The 18,270-nt window shown below is 41.8% G+C and overlaps 2 protein-coding genes and 1 long non-coding RNA gene across 3 annotated transcripts; 2 read left to right on the forward strand and 1 right to left on the reverse strand.

Moving 5' to 3' along the window:
• Positions 1-505: 505 nt before the first annotated feature.
• On the reverse strand, positions 506-4,714 carry barx1 (BARX homeobox 1). Its single transcript, XM_007573328.2, has 4 exons — positions 4,293-4,714; positions 3,012-3,303; positions 1,678-1,762; positions 506-945 (listed from the first exon to the last, which is right to left on the reverse strand). Exons 1-4 carry the CDS (start codon positions 4,492-4,494, stop codon positions 778-780), a joined length of 747 nt encoding a protein of 248 aa, XP_007573390.1. The 5' UTR covers positions 4,495-4,714; the 3' UTR covers positions 506-777.
• On the forward strand, positions 4,337-5,145 carry LOC107833098 (uncharacterized). Its single transcript, XR_001658801.1, has 2 exons — positions 4,337-4,425; positions 4,711-5,145. It is a non-coding gene; the product is annotated as an uncharacterized LOC107833098 (long non-coding RNA).
• A 1,905-nt stretch (positions 5,146-7,050) lies between these two features.
• ptpdc1a (protein tyrosine phosphatase domain containing 1a) lies at positions 7,051-17,750 on the forward strand. The gene is made up of 10 exons (XM_007573325.2): positions 7,051-7,248; positions 10,933-11,028; positions 12,662-12,833; positions 12,921-13,001; positions 13,105-13,223; positions 14,016-14,153; positions 14,233-15,296; positions 15,488-15,673; positions 16,159-16,269; positions 16,675-17,750. Exons 2-10 carry the CDS (start codon positions 10,941-10,943, stop codon positions 16,786-16,788), a joined length of 2,073 nt encoding a protein of 690 aa, XP_007573387.1. The 5' UTR covers positions 7,051-7,248; positions 10,933-10,940; the 3' UTR covers positions 16,789-17,750.
• The last annotated feature ends 520 nt before the right edge of the window (positions 17,751-18,270 follow it).

Here is an 18,270-nt window from a genome sequence, read left to right on the forward strand (position 1 = left end):
ATTATTTAAAAAAAAATTAAAACAAGTGACAGCTTCAGTTTTGAATCTTACCTTTTTTTCAGTTTCTTAGGCTAATAAAGAAAAAATATTTCAGAAAAGTTTGAAAAAATTCAGGTAACATGAAAACTCATTGTAGGTTCCAACTAAAAAAAAAAATCTATTTTTTTAATGACCTGTTAGTCTAACTGAACTCTGTTTCCTTCAGACCCTTTATCACAATCACTCCTTTGCACAGTTTATTTAAATACATCCAGCATAACATGTAGAAGAGTGCTCATTCAGTTGCCGGCCTGCTTTTTTGCTGAGTGATTTAGGATTCTGCGGGGATTGGTTGGCTATTATCAACATTTTCCTGTCAAAGTAAAGCGGCGCGTGTTTTTCATTTCCACATCTGAGGACATCTGACATTTTCTGGTCCACATAAACCCGAATGCTGGCTGGACTCCAGTCACACGACCCTTCTGGTAACAACACGCACGTTGTTTGGAATGACAGGAGAAAAGCATTACTGAAAATATATTTAATAATTAAACATAGCACAGTTACATAAAAAGGAATGCAAAACAGACGAGTAAAAGTGGGTCCTTAGAAGGTGAAAACAGACCTACTGCAAAGGTTTGAGTTCCTTCCTGAACAGCAGCAAGTTCATCATGAGGGAACGCAAAAAAAAACAAAAAAACACACGGCTGCTTCCTGGAGCATATCAGGTCTCTTGGAAGCATTCTCCTAAAGGAGCGCTGAGTGTCCCAGCGGTTCCATGAGTCCAGCTGAATTACTTCACTCTTCCTGTGTGTTCTCGAAGTGAGAGCTTGACCCCTCGGACTGATGGTCGCCGTCGGCAACAGATCGCTCCTGCTCAGAGAGCTGCTCGCTGCTGGGGATGGAGTTCTTCTTTGGTCGGCCTTTTGGCTTGGTGGGGGACTCCAGTCCTCCTCCCTGTAGAACCTGCAGACAGAAAGAAGAAGAAGAAGAAAAAAAAAATCAGGTTTGTGTTGATGGAAATGATCACCCACAATGCAAAAACACAAAATCTTACCAAGCATTTCTGATGCAGTTTTTAGTGCAAATATCTTAGTGCACTTGAAATAAAAACTAACTTATAAGTAAATTTTCAGCAAGATGTAGAAGCTTGTTTTAAGTAAATAATTCCTTAATATTGTTTTTTTTTTAAAAAGTATTAGCTCCACTAGCAGATTATTTCACTTATAACAAGCCATTTTTCCCTTTTAAGTGAAATAATCAGCCAGTGGAACTCAAACTTTTACATCAATATTACAGAATTTTTGACTTTAATCAAGCTTCTATATCTTGCTGAAAAATTACTTGTAAGTTTTGTCTTATTTCAAGCATATTTGCACTAGCATAAGCATATTTGCACTAGAAACTAGCACAAAAATATTTGGTTAGATTTTGTGTTTTTTGCAGCACTGCATAGTTGCCATTTCAAGATTCTTTTATTTTCCTTTTGTTTTCCTCAAAAACATCCTCAGTTCTCTGGTATTTCACCAACCACAAAAAACACACTCTGCTGCTACTACTGATATGAGAATGTGAAATTTCAAGGTGAAACAGATTTCTGTGGTCAGCAATACAGAGCACCAATATCATCATCATCACCACAGTCATCATCATCATCATCATCATCATCATCATCATTATCATCAGGGCACAACTTACAATTTTCTTCCATTTCATCCTCCTGTTCTGGTACCAGGTTTTCACTTGCAGCTGACTGAGGCCCAAAGACTCAGCCAAATCTATTCTGCAAGGAGCAAAACACATACAGACGCTTTTCAGTATTCAATATTTAACATATTAATAAAACATGTGCTTTAGAAAATCAAGTAATGATGTGAATATTTTAAGAGTTTTTCTGTATTTCTAAATGCTAAACCTGCAGATTCCGTGTAAACACGCAGCAGCTTAAACGTCAAGGCCTTCGTGTTTTCTTTCACTTACTTTGTTTTAAGAGTTTATATTTTGCAATTAAAAACTGTACCTAAAGTCAAAGAATGTTCCTATATCACAAATCAAGCCTAACTAACTGCTACAGGACATTTTGGATGTAAAGACCTAAATATCTTAAGGCAACACAGTTCAGTTCAATCAATCTAAAAGGAGCAACTTCAACGTTCCCTCTTTGGATTGTTTGTCTGTTTCTAAAAGTTACAGGGAAATAACATAAAACAGTAACAAATTCAAATTTAATCAAACTAAAGATTGCAAAAAAGAAATGAGAACACAAGACGTTATGTAACAGACACCCTGTGCCCGGGTAAAAACTGGACCGTTTGGTCCAAATCCGCCAAAAATAAGTTTGATTTCAGCAGAAAGCCTTCGTTTACAAGAACAAAACATCTAGAAAAAAATCTGTTATTTTACAAAGTTCTGGATATTTTTTATTACATGTCCATAATAAGTGCTTGTCTTTAACTTTTTTTTAAGACGATGTTGCTTGTTTTATGATCAAGGTGGCCGCCTGTTTGCCAGTCTTGACATGAACCGAACCGTGAGTATGAATAAAGGAACCGGATCCTGAGCCCGAACCTCACACTTCATATTTCTAATGAATTACTGATGAATACATGTAAAACCCTGAATAATATCAATTTACGCAAGGCGAGGTCTAAATCGGCTCCACGTAAGTCATTTGTCATATTCAAATTGCTTTATTAAATAAAAATTGCACTTCATGTTTGAGGCTCTCTCTCTCTCTCCCTCTCTCTCTCATTTTTTTTATTTTTACTGCTGACTACAGCAAAAATATTTGGACGAGTTGAAAAAGAGAGGAAAGGTAAAACAACAGCCGCCATGTTTATAGCTATGTCCAATTTAAACTTAAGAACTATTGGACAGGTTTGTTCCTTGATTTATTTCAAGCTTAAAGTGCGGGGTTCTGACTAAGGGAATGTTCTCTCAGTCTTTAGTTCCCCCAGACAAAGATGAATATGGACCAAAATGTCTGAGCTGAAGCCTACCGGCTTTGGGTGAAAGCCCAGGAATGGACGCACCTGTCCGGGGTGGAGAGGTACTTCTGCTTCTCGAAGCGCTTCTCCAGGCCCATTAGCTGCAGCTCGGTGAACACGGTGCGACTCCGGCGACCCTTCTTGCTCTTCCCGCCGCCGTCGGCTCCGTGCTCCAGCTTGCCGCGCAGGTGCAGGTCAAGCGGCAGGTGGTGGCTGGCGGGTCCGACCTGCAGGCCCGGAGCGGCGGACAGAAGCGGGGAGCCGAGCGCGGAGCCTAGCGTGCAGGACAGCGGGGACAAGGGGAACTTGAGGAGGTTCGCCTGGTCGGCTTTTAGCACTGCGGCGGCGTGGGAAAGGAAACATTAAGGTCGAGTTTAAAAAGCAGCTTCTTGAAGGTAAACTTTAGGTCAACAGACGAGTTTTACAATGACCCCTCCTCGAAAGTGGAACTCAACAAATGGTCGTCCCTTTATAATGTATTACTAGCACTTGCTGCCGCTAATGTTTAAACGGTATTTTAAGACTTTTATGTTTTACTGATATAGAAATGACCATTTAACCTTATTAATCTGCTTTGAACTGAACCTATCAGAGACGTCATGGAATCACAGAGTCTCAGAAACAAGGCAGATATCAAAACGTGCTTTCATTTTTCATCGCTTTGGTGTTTTTCAGAAAATAAAAGCACAGATTAATGAAATCAGTTTATAGCAGCGAGCCTCTATCCTGCGCAGTGCACGCGCTCACAGCTGAAAAATAAAATGTAAAACCAAAGCTAAAAATTCAAGCCGTGGTCACATTGCTCAGACTAAATATTGGAGTATTTAATAAGCATAAACATCGAGGAATTTAATATTATTTCTTTGAAAAAGCTAAACTGTTTTCACAATGATAACCAAAATACGGGACCGTCGTAAATAAATAAACCGCTACTCTGAAAGATATTTAAGATAATCACAATTTTACAAAACTGAAAAATAATAATTAGCAACATTTGCATTTTACTCATTAAAACTTTCTGAATAGTTTTTGGAAATCTCAACTTTTTTTCTTTTTCTTTTCTTTTTTTTTTACACAATTTTGCGTATTGATTTGACAGATAAAGAAGCTGGATTAAAGACAACAATCCAAATTTCTATCCGAATAACATCACACAGGATTAAGCTAAAACAATATGGGGGACACAATCTCTTGAATTTGCTGATAAAGGATAAAATTTGGAACATTGATTAAAAAATCTACAGCTCTAACTGAGTTTTTCTTTTTCTTTTTTAACCAGTCTACTGGGTGTAAGGCCGAGCCCGTCTACAGTGTTCTCCATCTCACCCAGCTGACTGTGAAACGGCCGGGCGGACAGAAGAGCCTGCACCCCGAACTTGAGCAGCTCTCCGGCCGGCGCCGATGTTTTATGCTCCGGGTGATCCGTCAGAATTTCCTCTATCATGAAACTCCTGTAGCGGTGAGTCCTGTGGTCCGGCTGGACGTCGGGCGGGTAGTAGTGGGCGCCCATGTCCAGCGGGTGCTGCATGCTTCGACCCGTGCCTGTTCGACACTTAAAAAAATAATAAAAAAAAAGAAAAAGAAAAAAGCGCGGACACGGATGATCGCTCCCTCAGAGGCCCGAGTCACAAGTCATTTTTCCTCCGCAGCATCGAGTCTGCAGCTCGGAGATGCCAAACACAGGCAGCCTAATCTCCAAAGTCCTCTGATGGAGATTTAATCTTCTTCTCTTTTTTCCCCCCAGATATTCCCCCCCCCCTTTTGCGGAGGAATCTTACAGCCGATGGCGATCACTTGGCTTGAGTCCGGAACCTGTGCATGGCCTGCTGGGGGTTGTTCCTGCGGACCGCGGAGCCCGGCACCTTGGTAGTGAGATCGGGAATAAGCCTTTTGGAGTTAAGTGTTCAGTCGTGGCTCCACCCTCCTTCCCTCTCTCCCGCCCGGGATTTGCCCTTGCAGCTTTCTGCCTTTGTCGCAGTTAAACTTCCATGCAAAGGCACACTTGTCCTGCGTGGACTTATTCAAAACAGAGGTAAATGAGGACTCGGAGCAAGGACACTTGAAGCAACTTCAACTAGGAACTCTTAGCCTGATGATGGTGATGGTGGTGAGCAGGCTGAGAATAGAGAAGCTGCTCCTAAAAGGAGAAAATGATCTATAAAAAAATATTTGTCATTAATGAGTTGGTCTATTTCTGGCAGTGCAACAGTCAGAGTTAGTGGGTTTTATAATCCATCTTGAATCATTGCCCTAAAATTTCAGTAAGACTTGTAACTTACTTGAAGTTGACAATCAGATTAGCTACTTTAGATTTAGAAAACTCACTCCACACGCGTAAAGTTGTATCAAGTTGTATCAAGCAAAATAAAACACAGACTACACTAAGTTAGAAAACTAGAACATTGAAGAATAAAGGATAAAGACCACCTAAGAAATCGAGGATGAAATAAGAAATCTCGTAGAATTAATTAATATTAGTCCATGCTGGGGCGCACATTGCCTCACAGGGGAAATAGACCATTTTCAAAATTACATCACATAAATTCCAATTCCCTATTCTTTCCTGTGTGTCACTTAGCAAAATGATAGCAGGTGTAGACAATACTGTTTGTACATTTCAGCTGCAGAAAAGATTTTTAGATGCTGACATTTGGTAGAGTTGGAATATAAGCAGGGTGTCATTAAAATAATTGCCAAGATGTTTAAAATTCTTTTATAAAATATTATTGCAACCACATCCTGTTTTCTGGACGTTAATGACTGGTAGTGGGGGATCAGTCCACAAGGGGGCAGTAAAGGATCTGCTACTTGCTGGGTCAGTGGTGATGCCAAGGTCTGCTGTGTTGTTATAAAAGTGTGATTGTCTCTCCAGAGGGCTATGATTGATGCTGTAGATCTAGTCTAAAACAGATGAGGCACTACGGACCATGGCAGCCATGTATAATGACTAAATGTAACTGGCATAATTGTCAGACACCTAAAGCAACAACAAAAGATACCAAATATCTTAAATCTTAAAAAAAAAAAAAAAAAAAAACATGTCTTTGTTCAAAAATATTTGGACGTATCTGGTTTTGAAGTGATCCTGAAGGCAGCATTTGTCACCATTATTTATATTCCAGCTTTTCTGGATTAAGATTTCCATCTCAGAAAAAGGCAACTTATAAGATCAGACAGGACAGCTTTGTTACTGGAAGCAGTTTGGACGTTGCTTTTTTTTATATTTTTGACAAGACTCCAAAGTATGGCGAGTAGATTTCCTTAAGAAGATCTGGAATACCAGTTTGTGTCACTCGTACACAGATTATTGCTGGACCATTTGTCCCAAATCTTCTGAGTAAGTAATTCCTTATAAAAAAAACCCCAACAAAAACAAAACAAAACAAAACTGAAATAAAGAAGATGAGACAAAAAGACAAAGGCTAAAGGTTTGTACTGTCTATAATAAATTATAAGTCTCACATTATGAAAAAGAAATCCATTCTCGACAGATTACAGTTGATGTTGGTCACACACACTGTCTTGGATGTGAGTGTATTACACACACAAACATCCAACTTGATTGAGTGACTCCATCTAACAGTGCTTGGTCATTAATTTTTTCCACAGCCAGTGAACCAATGTAAAGCAGAATGGGCCACAGTTCAGCTAAATTATCGGAGAGTCTGATCAAGGTGTATTAAAAATGATCACTTCAAGTTATTGCTCCAAAATTATTTCCAACTTGTTTTTTCACACATTTTTTTAAAATCTTTATCTTTGAATAATGAATAAATATTGACAACAGACACTGGATGGATGGATGGATGGATGGATGGATGGATGGATGGATGGATGGATGGATAGATGGATAGATGGATAGATGATAGATAGATAGATAGATAGATAGATAGATAGATAGATAGATAGATAGATAGATAGATAGATAGATAGATAGATAGTATTTTGTCCGGATACATACTTTTTTTTTTTACTATTGCTGCATAAAAATAATTATGAAACGAAACCTGATATTATTTGTGTGCTGTGATGGAAACCATCAAACAGACGTGGTTCCCAGTGAATAAACTGCTGAGCTGAGACCGAGATCACGTGGTGCCTCTGGACCGTTATCCCCGTCAGGTTGCTAGGTAGGCTAGTTAGCTAGCTGACCAAATGATGAGGCCGCTAGGACGGAGCGCTTTGCAACCCGCCAGCGTTAACATAACGGCGGCTTCGGGGAGATGACGAGACTATGTCAGACACTGTAAAAATTTCCCCGCTCAAGGACGACAGGAAAACGGTAATTCTGGACCTTTTTTTCTTGATATCCTCTTGGTTAGCCGGAGCCTGGGCTTTTGAAGTACAGTAAGCTAATTAGCTAACGCTAAGTCTTCAGCTTGCAGCATCAGCACCAGGACACAAATGGAGCTGCTGCTGCAGCACTGTCATGAAGATGAGTTCAAAAAGGGCCACCGCGTAAAGACTGGGCGTCAGTTATCTGCAGGGTTATTACACGGTGTTGTCAGAAGCTGATAAAAACAGCACTGAGGGTCCGGACAGGTTTACTGCCCGTTCCACACAGTGTTGAGTCGCTGACAGCCCAGGACGCTCATCAGTGGTTTCCTCTCAGCTGTACTGCATGTTTTGCTGACTCCGAGTTCATTTATTTCGGTAGTTGAGTTCAAAAAGTGAAACTAGTATTCTAAGTATTATTTACAAACAGAGAGATATATTTCAAAGATTAATTTCTGTTGCTTTTGAGGATTGTAGCTAATGAAAACCCAAAAGATATAATATCTGCTCTCAGCCCAGGCTTCTTTTCTGTGAATTACTGCATAAATGCAGCGTGGCTGGGAGGAGATCTACCTGTGGTTCTGCTGAGGTGTTCCAGAAGTCCAGCTTGTATTGTTGGCCCCCATCAGGTATTAGAACCTGGAAACAAATACCGTGTCTCTATGAAGGTTGTCAGCAAAGAGAACCTGAAGTGCCCTCATATGTCCTAGTAGCAGTTGCTCTGACTTTGAAATAGGGGTGCACCAATTGCAGTTTTCTGGCCAATCACCGATTACCGATCTTTAAAAAGCCTGACCTGCTGATTCCAATTTTTTTTTTGTTTGTTTTAAATGTCACTAAATATAGCAAGAAAGTCGGGACTTGACGACTAGCTCTCTATCCTCGACAAAGACGGGAGCATTTCTCCACCCGTTACCCACTTGGAGCCGCGTTTTATCATACTGAGGCAACGCTCCTTTTCTATCCTATGTGTGTCTTCCAGATAAGTATGATTCAATCGCCAAATGCATTCACGTGTTCTTCTTAATTTTTTTTAATTTTTTTTTACTGCCGGTTGGCAAGAGGGTGGTAACCAGCCACACAGTAGGTTGTTGCTCAGATGATGAACTGTTTCATGTCATTGTGCAGACTCTTTTCTCTGCCCAAGTACTTTGTTGTCTGATCAGGTCCCCTCCAGACACATTGGCATAAATTAAACATGGTGAGAGAAACATCATCTCGTCGGGCATATATTTCTTCCGTAGCACTCACAGGAAATGACTCTCGCATCGACTCCTGCCACGCTCATTAGGAGCGTGGCAGGAAACTCTCAGCTTTCGCACCATTTCTCCTAAGTCCTCCCAGCGGACATGAGGGTGTGGAGCAACAGTGAATGTGAGCAGCACCGTGGTTGGCATGTCCCCTACTAACAGTACTGTAGAAATTAACTGTTGTTTCTGCATTGACTAAGTTCAGAGTTTTTAATCTGCTGCATGTGCGTCACATTTGTGAGGAAGAATGGCTTAATTGTCATCAGGAGCTCCACATGAACAGTGCCAAGTGATGTCAGGACCCTTCTGACCTGTAGGAAACACCTCAGCCAGTCTTAGATCAGCCCTCAGTGCCATATCAGTTTTTAAGGGGAAGTGTGGATTACATCTTGAAAGAGAAAAAAAAGTGGAAAAAAACTCCCCTCCACAGGCTCTAACTTTACATGGTTTATTATTTATAGAGTTCAGGAGCGTAACTCTGTGCACAGGTAGTGATGTAACGCCAGCTGGATCGGAGGTTGGTAAAGATAGTTTCAGTAGGAGTCCATCACCTCTTCACAATATAAGATGGTTAAAACAGCAAACAAAATGTTCTGATGCAAACAAAGATGTTAGCATCTTGCTAATATTACAGAATATTCTGTAGCAATATTTTGCAAATATTGCTACAGAAACTTTTCTGTAACAATATTTAGTCCTCTGTATAGAACTGGACAGAACTGGGTTGGACAGAGTGGGAATCCAACTGGCAACTCGCCAAATGCGGGACAAACTCCTACCACTGTTGCCACTGTCGTCCCATGGTACTGTTGGCTCCTTCCTGATTGGCCTCACTGCAAAACAGAAAATCTTACAAAGTGGTCTAATTTCTAGTGCAAATATCTTAGCACACTTGAAATAAGAAAAACTAACTTACAAGTACCTTTTCAGAAAGATAAAGAAGCTCGTTTTAAGTCATTAATTCCTTAATATTGATGGAAAAAGTACTTGTTCTATAGGCAGATTATTTTACTTATAACATGGAAAAATGTATTGTTAAGTGGAATAATCTGCCAATGGAATTAGTACCTTTCTTGAATATTAAGGAATTAATGACTTAAAACAAGCTTCTATATCTTTCTGAAAAGTTACTTGTAAATTAGTTTTGTCTCATTTCAAGCATACAAAGATATCTGCACTAAAACCTAGATCAGAAATATTTGGTAAGCTTTTGTGTTTTTGCAGGGCTGTTAGTCATTTTCCAGGACAGGAGTCTTTAAATCCAGGCCGTCAGGGCCTGTACTGCAGGTTCTGCCTCGTGGTTCAACACACCTCAACCAAATGACTGAACAACCTCCTCAGTTTGGAGTGAAGTTCTCCAGAGTCTTGTTAATGATCCCATGACATGACTTGGGTATTTTGGGGGCAAAGATGCTTCTAAAACCTGGAGGACTGGATGTAATGATCCCTGATCTCAGCAGATCTTCAGTTGGTTCATCCTCCAGCTACAGGTGGACTTTATTCAATAGTTTGGTGAAGGTAATTGGTTGTACTAGATATTATTCATCATGTTCACTCAACAATTTTAGAATTAAAACATACAGATTGTTTTGTGTGAATATGCTGCACATCCATCATGCCACTGTGCTGTTTGACTAAACTTGTCTCATCGACTGAACCAAAGAGGAAACAGCTGGCAGAGGTCAAGGAAATGTTTGTTATTTCCAACAGTCCAGCTCCATCCTTAATGGATCACTGGATCCGACAGGTGCTGAATTTCACTCATGCAACACTGAACATGCAGAGCCCTGATTGGAGTTTCACTGCATTATACAAAACATCTGTTCCCTCAAGCCAAACTGACATCCAGAAACCTAGTAGTGACCAGACCTTTCCTACTGGAGTCGATGAATCTGTAGTGCGAGCGCAGAAGTCCTGCTTGCTTGCAGCTCTGCTACTGCAAGTAAATGTGCTCAACTGAATAATTGATTAGAGCCCCATCAGCCTTGTAGAGGAGAATCGATTCCCATCATCACACTGGAGCTGCAAATCAGTGAAGGGGAAGTTAGAACCAAGAGAGATCTCATGTCTGTGCTTTGCTGCAGGTGCAAACATCAGCCCAGCATGGAGCTCAGGACATGAGATCTCAGAGCAAACAAGGAGGCAGGTAGACGGTGCATTCCATGGCAACACTTGTTGGTACTTCAGCTGCTCCCAGCGGTGCTGATGCCTCGCCCAGCTGCTCCCTGTGCTCCTGTGGTCCGACTGACATGCGTCTCTCCCTCTCTCCCCTGTGGCGTCCTGCCAGGCAACGCTGCTTACGCTGATCGCAGCTCCGACGTGCGAGTGCCCAGTAACCGTCTGCATAACTGGCACAGCCGGAGCTCCTGGCTGTTTGCTGCTTGGCTGTTCCGTTTTGTGTTTTTCCACCTGCTGACACAACGTTTGTTCTCGTGTTTCAGCCCCGGCCATGGCAGCAGGTGTCAGCATTCTGAGCGACCTGCCCCACTCCGTCAGGGCTCCCTGTACAGAGGAGGTCGGCGCAGAGATGGAGGCAGGTAGGGAAAACTCTGCAGCACAATCAACAACACATGCATACTCTGCTGCATTTGCTCTTGGCAGAACCATAAACCTACAGTCACGCCTCTGTATTCTGTTAAATTAGAGATTCTTTACGGGTTGCTCTCCCTTTGAGGCGGGATCTCTCTGTAACTCAGAAATGTGATGCATCTTGTTTCCTCTTGTAAATAATACACCTTATTATTGGATGTTACATGGGGTAGCTGATTTATTTTAGATTTGGTGAGTTTCAGGTGTTTGTTTTTAGGTGACGTGATGTGAATTAGCACTGCATGAATAAAGTGAAATGAATGAAACCGAATTCTTAAATACTTTATACTTATTCTGGTAATTGAAGAAAATAATAAAGTGTGTTCTTGGTAAGAATGTTTTAGAATAACAACAGTTTCAACTTTTACTGGGCAGTGATCTCAATGACAGCACAGAGTTGAGTGTAAAATAATTGCAAATATAGAAAGATAAAAAATAAAATTCTCTGTATGCTAACGCCCTACAATAGTATACAGTGAACCCTAGTTTATCGCGGGAGTTACGATCCAAAAATAACCTGCGATAATTAAAATTTTTTTTACAATTATTATACACTACCATAGAACAAAACCAAAGATCAAAATCTGTTTTCAGGCCCAAGCATTTGTTTGAGAAATAAAAATAGAAAAGTTTTCTTACAAATAACTGACAGTTTTTAGAATTTCTGTAAAATAATCGTTTTAATAATCAACCAACAAGCTTGGACACATTGTGACTTTTTACAGTTCCTCTGACTGTGCGTCTTTGTGCTGACTCCATCTGCTGTAGCGTCTTTTTCTACTGAAGGTCGTGGTGCAGGTGTTTTGTTCTGAGAGAAGAACATAGTTATGGGTAGTTGTTGACGATCTCTTTTTTCTTTTGGGCAAGAAGATTCTTCGAAACAGAAATGCCACCTTTGATTATATTAGAGAAATGTGATGAACGGCACATCAGAGGGTCCTGTTCTTGTGCTGCTTGCTGAAGTTTTTGCAAACATGTAAATTTGCCAAGCCGAACACATTCTGTACTGGACAGTGAGGAGATTGCTTGACAGCCAATCAGGACGCAGAATAATACACTGCAAAACTAAAAACATCTACAAAACAGAAAGGCCATGAAAGGTGAAATTCGTGATAGTGAGGTTTCCTTGTATTGCTGATTTCATGCCATGATAATGACTTTGAACCCCAATTATTCCAGTTTGATTGGGCTCAAGGTCTTGGACAGTCTCCTGCTCGCCGTTTTCGAGTCTTGAGGAAGCAAAGCAGCCACAAACCATCACACTACCACCACCGTGTTTGATTGTTAACCCTATGTACAGAGCTGCTGACTCTGCAGCTTCTGTTAGCCCAGAAAGCCTGCGATACCTGAACCAGTTCATGTTTCAGAACTAAGAACAGCCTTCCTGAAATAATTGAAATCATTTCCAGCAGATTTAGGAACTGTGACCCTTTTTTATGCTAGATGTCCCAGCTCTGCTCTGGAGCTCCTGCTCTCCTCTCTGATGGTTGCTGCTAGCCTCTTCCAGCTTTATAAAAAACTTCTCACCCCATTTAGACTTCTGATCATTATCTTTATGTGCTGTGGACATTTTTTTCCCAGCCAATGCAAGAGTTCCCACAGCAAAGTACACCAAGATGGGGGAAACACTGAGACACGTCATCCCTGGTCACATGCAGTGCTCCATGGCCTGTGGAGGGAAAGCCTGTAAATACGAGAACCCGTCTCGCTGGAGCGATGAGGAGCAAGCTATTAAAGGACTCTACTCATCTTGGTGTGTCTGCAGGTCTTTCTAAGTTCATAGCTGATTGCTCTATTCTGTTTTTTCCTCCTCATACATCATCTAATTTCCCGTTTACAGGATCACTGACAACTTGCTAGCTATGGCAAGGCCTTCCTCTGAAGCTATAGAGAAATATAATATAATCCAGCAGTTTCAAAGGTGCTGTATTACTCTGGAGCTTTTTTTTTATTTTTTAGCTTTGGGTATGTTTCCATTCCTTTACCCTGCTTTACCCTGTTGATGTGCGTAATGCTGTCCTCAGGTGTGGTGTGAAGACTGTTATTAACCTGCAGAGACCTGGAGAGCACGCCAGCTGCGGCTTCCCGCTGGAGCCGGAGAGCGGCTTCACCTATCGGCCTGAAACGCTCATGGAGGCAGGAAGTGAGTTCCACATCAAGCAGCACCATACTGGAGAAAACAAAGGCTGTAGTTTCTGTAAAACAAATCGCTCATCATACACATTCAGACCTGTTAGTTACTTACAGTTAAAGCTGGATCATGGTGAAGACTTTGACCATGTAGCCAACTATTTGAGGTTTTCTCATTTCGTTACCTGGCTTTTTCGGGTCCACCACGGGACATTTCGTTCCAACTGTGTCAATTTGTGCCTTCCAGCTGGGCGCTTCCTGTCTGCTTCAACAACCAAGCATGTAAAATAATGTTCAAAGGAGTATGTTAACCTATTGTATATATGGATGGATGTTTCATTGTTTGTTTTTTGGTTGGTTGAGCTTGAAATTGCCAAAATCCCATGAAACCTTGTATGCGCTGTTCTTGAATTAATCTAAAGGCCACATGAAGTTTGTACCTCTGTAGCTCTTGACTCTGCCAATTCCAGCCGTCTACTACCATGGTTGCCAAACATTGGCACCAAGGATGTAACACCTGTCGGTCAAACTCTTTTGTATGTTCTGCAGTGCTGGAACATTGGTTCATTTTTTGTAATTCTCTCAATAAAGTAGCTGTACAGGGTGGGGACGATGTTGCCAGCTAACATGCTAACTTTTATTGAAGCATTGTCTGTTCACCTCTTCCTGGGTGAAAAAAACATTTAAACAATAGATGTCGACAATGAGAGGAACAGAAGTGTATCATGTATGAAGTGCCATAATGATCAGATCACATGAGGCACACAATGAGCAAATCGTTATTTGTTGTTTGTCTTTCTTTCAGTCTATTACTACAACTTTGGATGGAAAGACTACGGTGTAGCATCATTGACAACAGTGCTTGATATGGTGAAAGTTATGTCGTTTGCTGTTCAAGAAGGAAAAATAGCCGTCCACTGTCATGCTGGTCTCGGAAGAACAGGTTGGTATGCCAACGTCCTCTTCAGAATGGCAGAGATTCTCACTTTTTCTTCTAAAAGTTTGAATTTCCTTTCACTCAGGTGTGTTATTGGCATGCTATTTGGTTTTCACCACCCGGATGAACGGTGATCAAGCCATCCTGTTTGTTCGAGCCAAAAGACCCAACTCCATCCAGACCAGAGGCCAACTGCTGTGTGTCAGGGAGTTTGCCCAGTTCCTGGTTCCTCTGCGAAGTGTGTTCTCATGCGCGGAACCCAAAGCAAGTGCCGTCACCCTGTCCCAGTACCTTACTCGGCAGCGCCACCTACTGCATGGCTACGAGGCCCGAGAGATGAAAAATGTGCCAAAGATTGTTCAGCTGGTGTGCAGGCTACTGGTGGACATTTCGGCCAACAGACAGGTGGTGATCGAAGAGGAGTGGCTGGAGATGCCTGACCTCACCGCCGAGGTGGAGAAGACCGTGTCCCAGCAGGCCCTTCAGCAGCTGGGGAAGGAAATGATGGGGAAAGGGATTCCTCTCCTGTCTTGTTCGTCAGACATGCTCAGCCCACCACCACAGCTGAGCAGAACCTCAGGTGATCAACCACTCGCCAGTGACAATGAGTTGGACCCGCTGTGGCGACAACAGAACCTAGGAAGTCCTCACAGATCTCTATCTAACAACCGGAGTCTCAGCGACTCTTTGCTCCACAAGCATGGACTGTACCAGGACCGCGTAGAAAATCTTAGTAAACCAATCAGCTGCCGGACGAGACTTTGCTTGTCTCACGGCAACCTTAAGACCGGCAACCAGTCTGGCTGCTGTTACCCCTGTACGCAAGACACGAACTCTCACACAAGAGCCAAACAAGACCTGGGCATGTGTGTTTTACATAAGAGGCATCGTAGTTTAAGCTCTCACTTGTCAGAGCTTGGAAAGAAATCCTGCTTTGACGCCACGCTGCCTTCTTATCCACTCCACAGCAGCTTAGTTTCCAGTGTGGAGTGTGTGCATGGAGGATCTGACCCAGGCGATGCCCCAGAAGACCCTCACATCAGCCTCCATTCTGAACTCTCCCCAGATAACAGACGTTTAATGGTGGCCAAAGCTCTGGCCACAGACCTGGTCGACAAGGAGGTCTCCTCCAACGTTTTAATGTGGCAGGTAAAATCTTTTCTTATTCTGCCCAATGCAAATGGCAGTCCAGGGTCAGTGAAGCCTTTATTAACAACTAAATCCAGATTTGTCTTGGTAGACTGTCTGACAGACTGAACCTGCAGCAGTTCTTTCATAGTTCAGTCAGTCACATCCTGTGCTTCAGTAAATTGATCCTCAGCGTTTCTTGTTGCATACAGACAGAGCTGAACTCCAGAGAGGGAACTTGGGAGAGGCTGTGCAATGAAAGAGACCCGGTGGTCCTCTCCAGCCTGATGTGGTCATGGCTGGAGCAACTCAAGGATCCAGTCATCAGCCATGACGATGTGCTGTCCCTCAGTGAGAAGAATGTCAACCCACTGACTGCGATCAACTCTCTGGAAAAGGTAGCTGTGCCAGCATGTCTGTCTGATGCTCACAAAATCATTTAAACTGCTTAATTTAAACATCTTCAGTGTCCTCAAACACGTTTTCTCACAGACTTTGCGGTAAAAGAAGCACTATCACTATTTTTAAAACAATTTTTTAGCAGTAAAAAGAGTTTTTTACTGAATTTTACAGTAAAAAATAGTGTAAAACCAGGTGTTGATGCAATGTCCTTTGATGTTATTGCTGAAGGACTATTTTACATACTACTCACTCAGTCATGTGGAGGACTTTAGTTATACAGTAGAATATTTCAGGGTGTTATCTTCTCAGCTTTAAGAACCTCATACACCAGATTGTTTTTTGTTTTTTTTAATGATGTCCTCAAACATAGATATTTTGAGGACAACAAGTATGTTTCACTATCCATCTTCAAAGTATGTGAGAATGCATGCTTTCTTCCCAGTTACCAAGTCTGACTGACATGCTGTGATTGAACCTCCAGGGTCACAGGCTCACGTTGCTGTGCATCCTCGAGTGTGCTGCTCATCTCCTGCCTGTGCCTGAAGATGTGCTGACGTGTTTCCTCAACAAGACAATCAAAGTGTTCACCAGGGTAAGTTTCAACTCTAGGTGCTTTTCCACTGGCCCGCCTCTAACCGGTTCGGTCCCAGTCCGCCCCTGTCAAGATCCATTAGCAGATCTGGAGCGGCTCTGCCCGGCTGTTGTCAGATTTTCGTACCTACTTTATGGGTAGAACTAGCCGGGTTGAGCCAGATACGGCACCGAAACGATTTCATTAACAACTGCACTGCAGAAAACACAAAAACTTACCAATTAACTTGGGTCGAGGTTCTAGTGCAAATATCTTAGTCCACTTGAAATAAGACTACCCGGTGTAGAACCGAACCGAACTGCACATTAACCGATTAGAGTGAGACCTGCCAGTGGAAAAGCGCCTACTGTGTACCTCAACATTTGAAGATGTGAACTCCTAAGACGTTTGTTCTGCTCTCACCAGACGGATCCAGCCTCAGACAAGAATGAGTCACTGTACAAAACACTGAAAGCAATCCTGACTCCCGTTCTTTACGAGCTGCATTCCAAAGCTGTGGATGTGACCGAAGACTCCTGATCAGCTTCAGTTTCATTTCCCCTGACAGGGTTCTGTGCTTGTGTCGTTAGCCAGCGCCTTGCACCACGTACTTTGGACTTTACCAGTCTGTAAAGTTTGAAGCGTTTTCACTGAGGAGTGTATCAATATGTAGAGGAAAACTACTGCCATTGTTGATGTTAACGTGCCATTGTGCTTAACTTGAAACATTTGTCTGCAACTTCTTTTACTCCGTTTATGACGGACTACGTTCTTGTAGTGTCTGACTTTTATCTGCCTGGAATAAGACTAAGAAAAACGTTTCTTTTTTCTGCTAACAAATTCAAATTCAAGAATACTTTATTGATCCCAAAGGGAATTTAAATTAATAAGTAAATATATTTAAGTTTGACACAAATCCAAAGATGTTTTACGCTATACTGATGGTGTACTATTACTTATTTATTTGGATATTTTTTTCATTATGTTAAACAGCTGAACTACAGTTCAGCTAGAGCTTAGCGAATAACAGGATTTCTTTACTTGATATAGAATATCAAGTCAGAAAAGAAACTTTGACTATGTGTTGCAATTCATATTCAACTGGCCACTGTGCTTTTTGTTAATCTGTGCAACTTGATGTCCTTAATATTATTTACAACATAAAACCTCTCATTGTGATGTTCTGCTGATGCAGAACTACCTCTCTCGGCTGGACCCTTTACCATGGTATCTGTTGTTTGTGCACGTGTGTGGTGTGTGTGTGTGTGTGTGCGCGTGTGTGTTTGAAAGCGGGCGAGCAGCGATAAGTCTGAATACTGCCTCTCACCTTATGTGTCTCATGTGTGGATGTATTGTTGCTTTGACCTGCTAACATGCTGAATGTGGAGCACTGATGGAAGACCTGACACGTTTCACTGTGGGATTTGTTTTCAGTGGCCACTAATTTTTGTATACTTTCTAAAGGTTGCTTCATACAGAAATAAATGCCTGACTAGTTGCAAGTTGTGTGGACTAAATTATTTCTAAGCATTAGCTCAGCTGAAAGGTGAAAAGAAAAGAGTTACATAATGACCTGTCCATTGCCTGTAGAGGAGGTCCTTGACATGAGTCCCTGGTCTAACAGACCCGAATCTGTGGGCTGTCAAGTTTCCAGAGTCTGAGTGCTTGCTGCTGGTTACCTGATTATTTGACTCTTGAAGCTGAGGCGCAGGACACCAGCTCTCGAGGACCGGAGACTCCGCCTCTTTCTCGCCGTCTTCGCGTAATAGTAAATTCCTGTAAATTTGCCGTATTACAATATTATGTATTTTAAGAAATACATAGTATTTGTGCATGTGTGTGTTGACATGTAATTTAACCGATTAAATGTCAATTGGATAACATTTAAACATTACATAAACCGACGGACCAAAAAATAAAGTGACGTGGAATTTTGATGTTTTAAGATCGTAAAGCAACTCTTCTTTCTTTCTTTCTTTCTTTCTTTTTTTACACTTGCTCAGTATTTTTTCTTTACAATAT

This window comes from Poecilia formosa, unplaced genomic scaffold, assembly GCF_000485575.1.
Source record: "Poecilia formosa unplaced genomic scaffold, Poecilia_formosa-5.1.2 Scaffold325, whole genome shotgun sequence".
NCBI classification, from domain to species: domain Eukaryota; kingdom Metazoa; phylum Chordata; class Actinopteri; order Cyprinodontiformes; family Poeciliidae; genus Poecilia; species Poecilia formosa.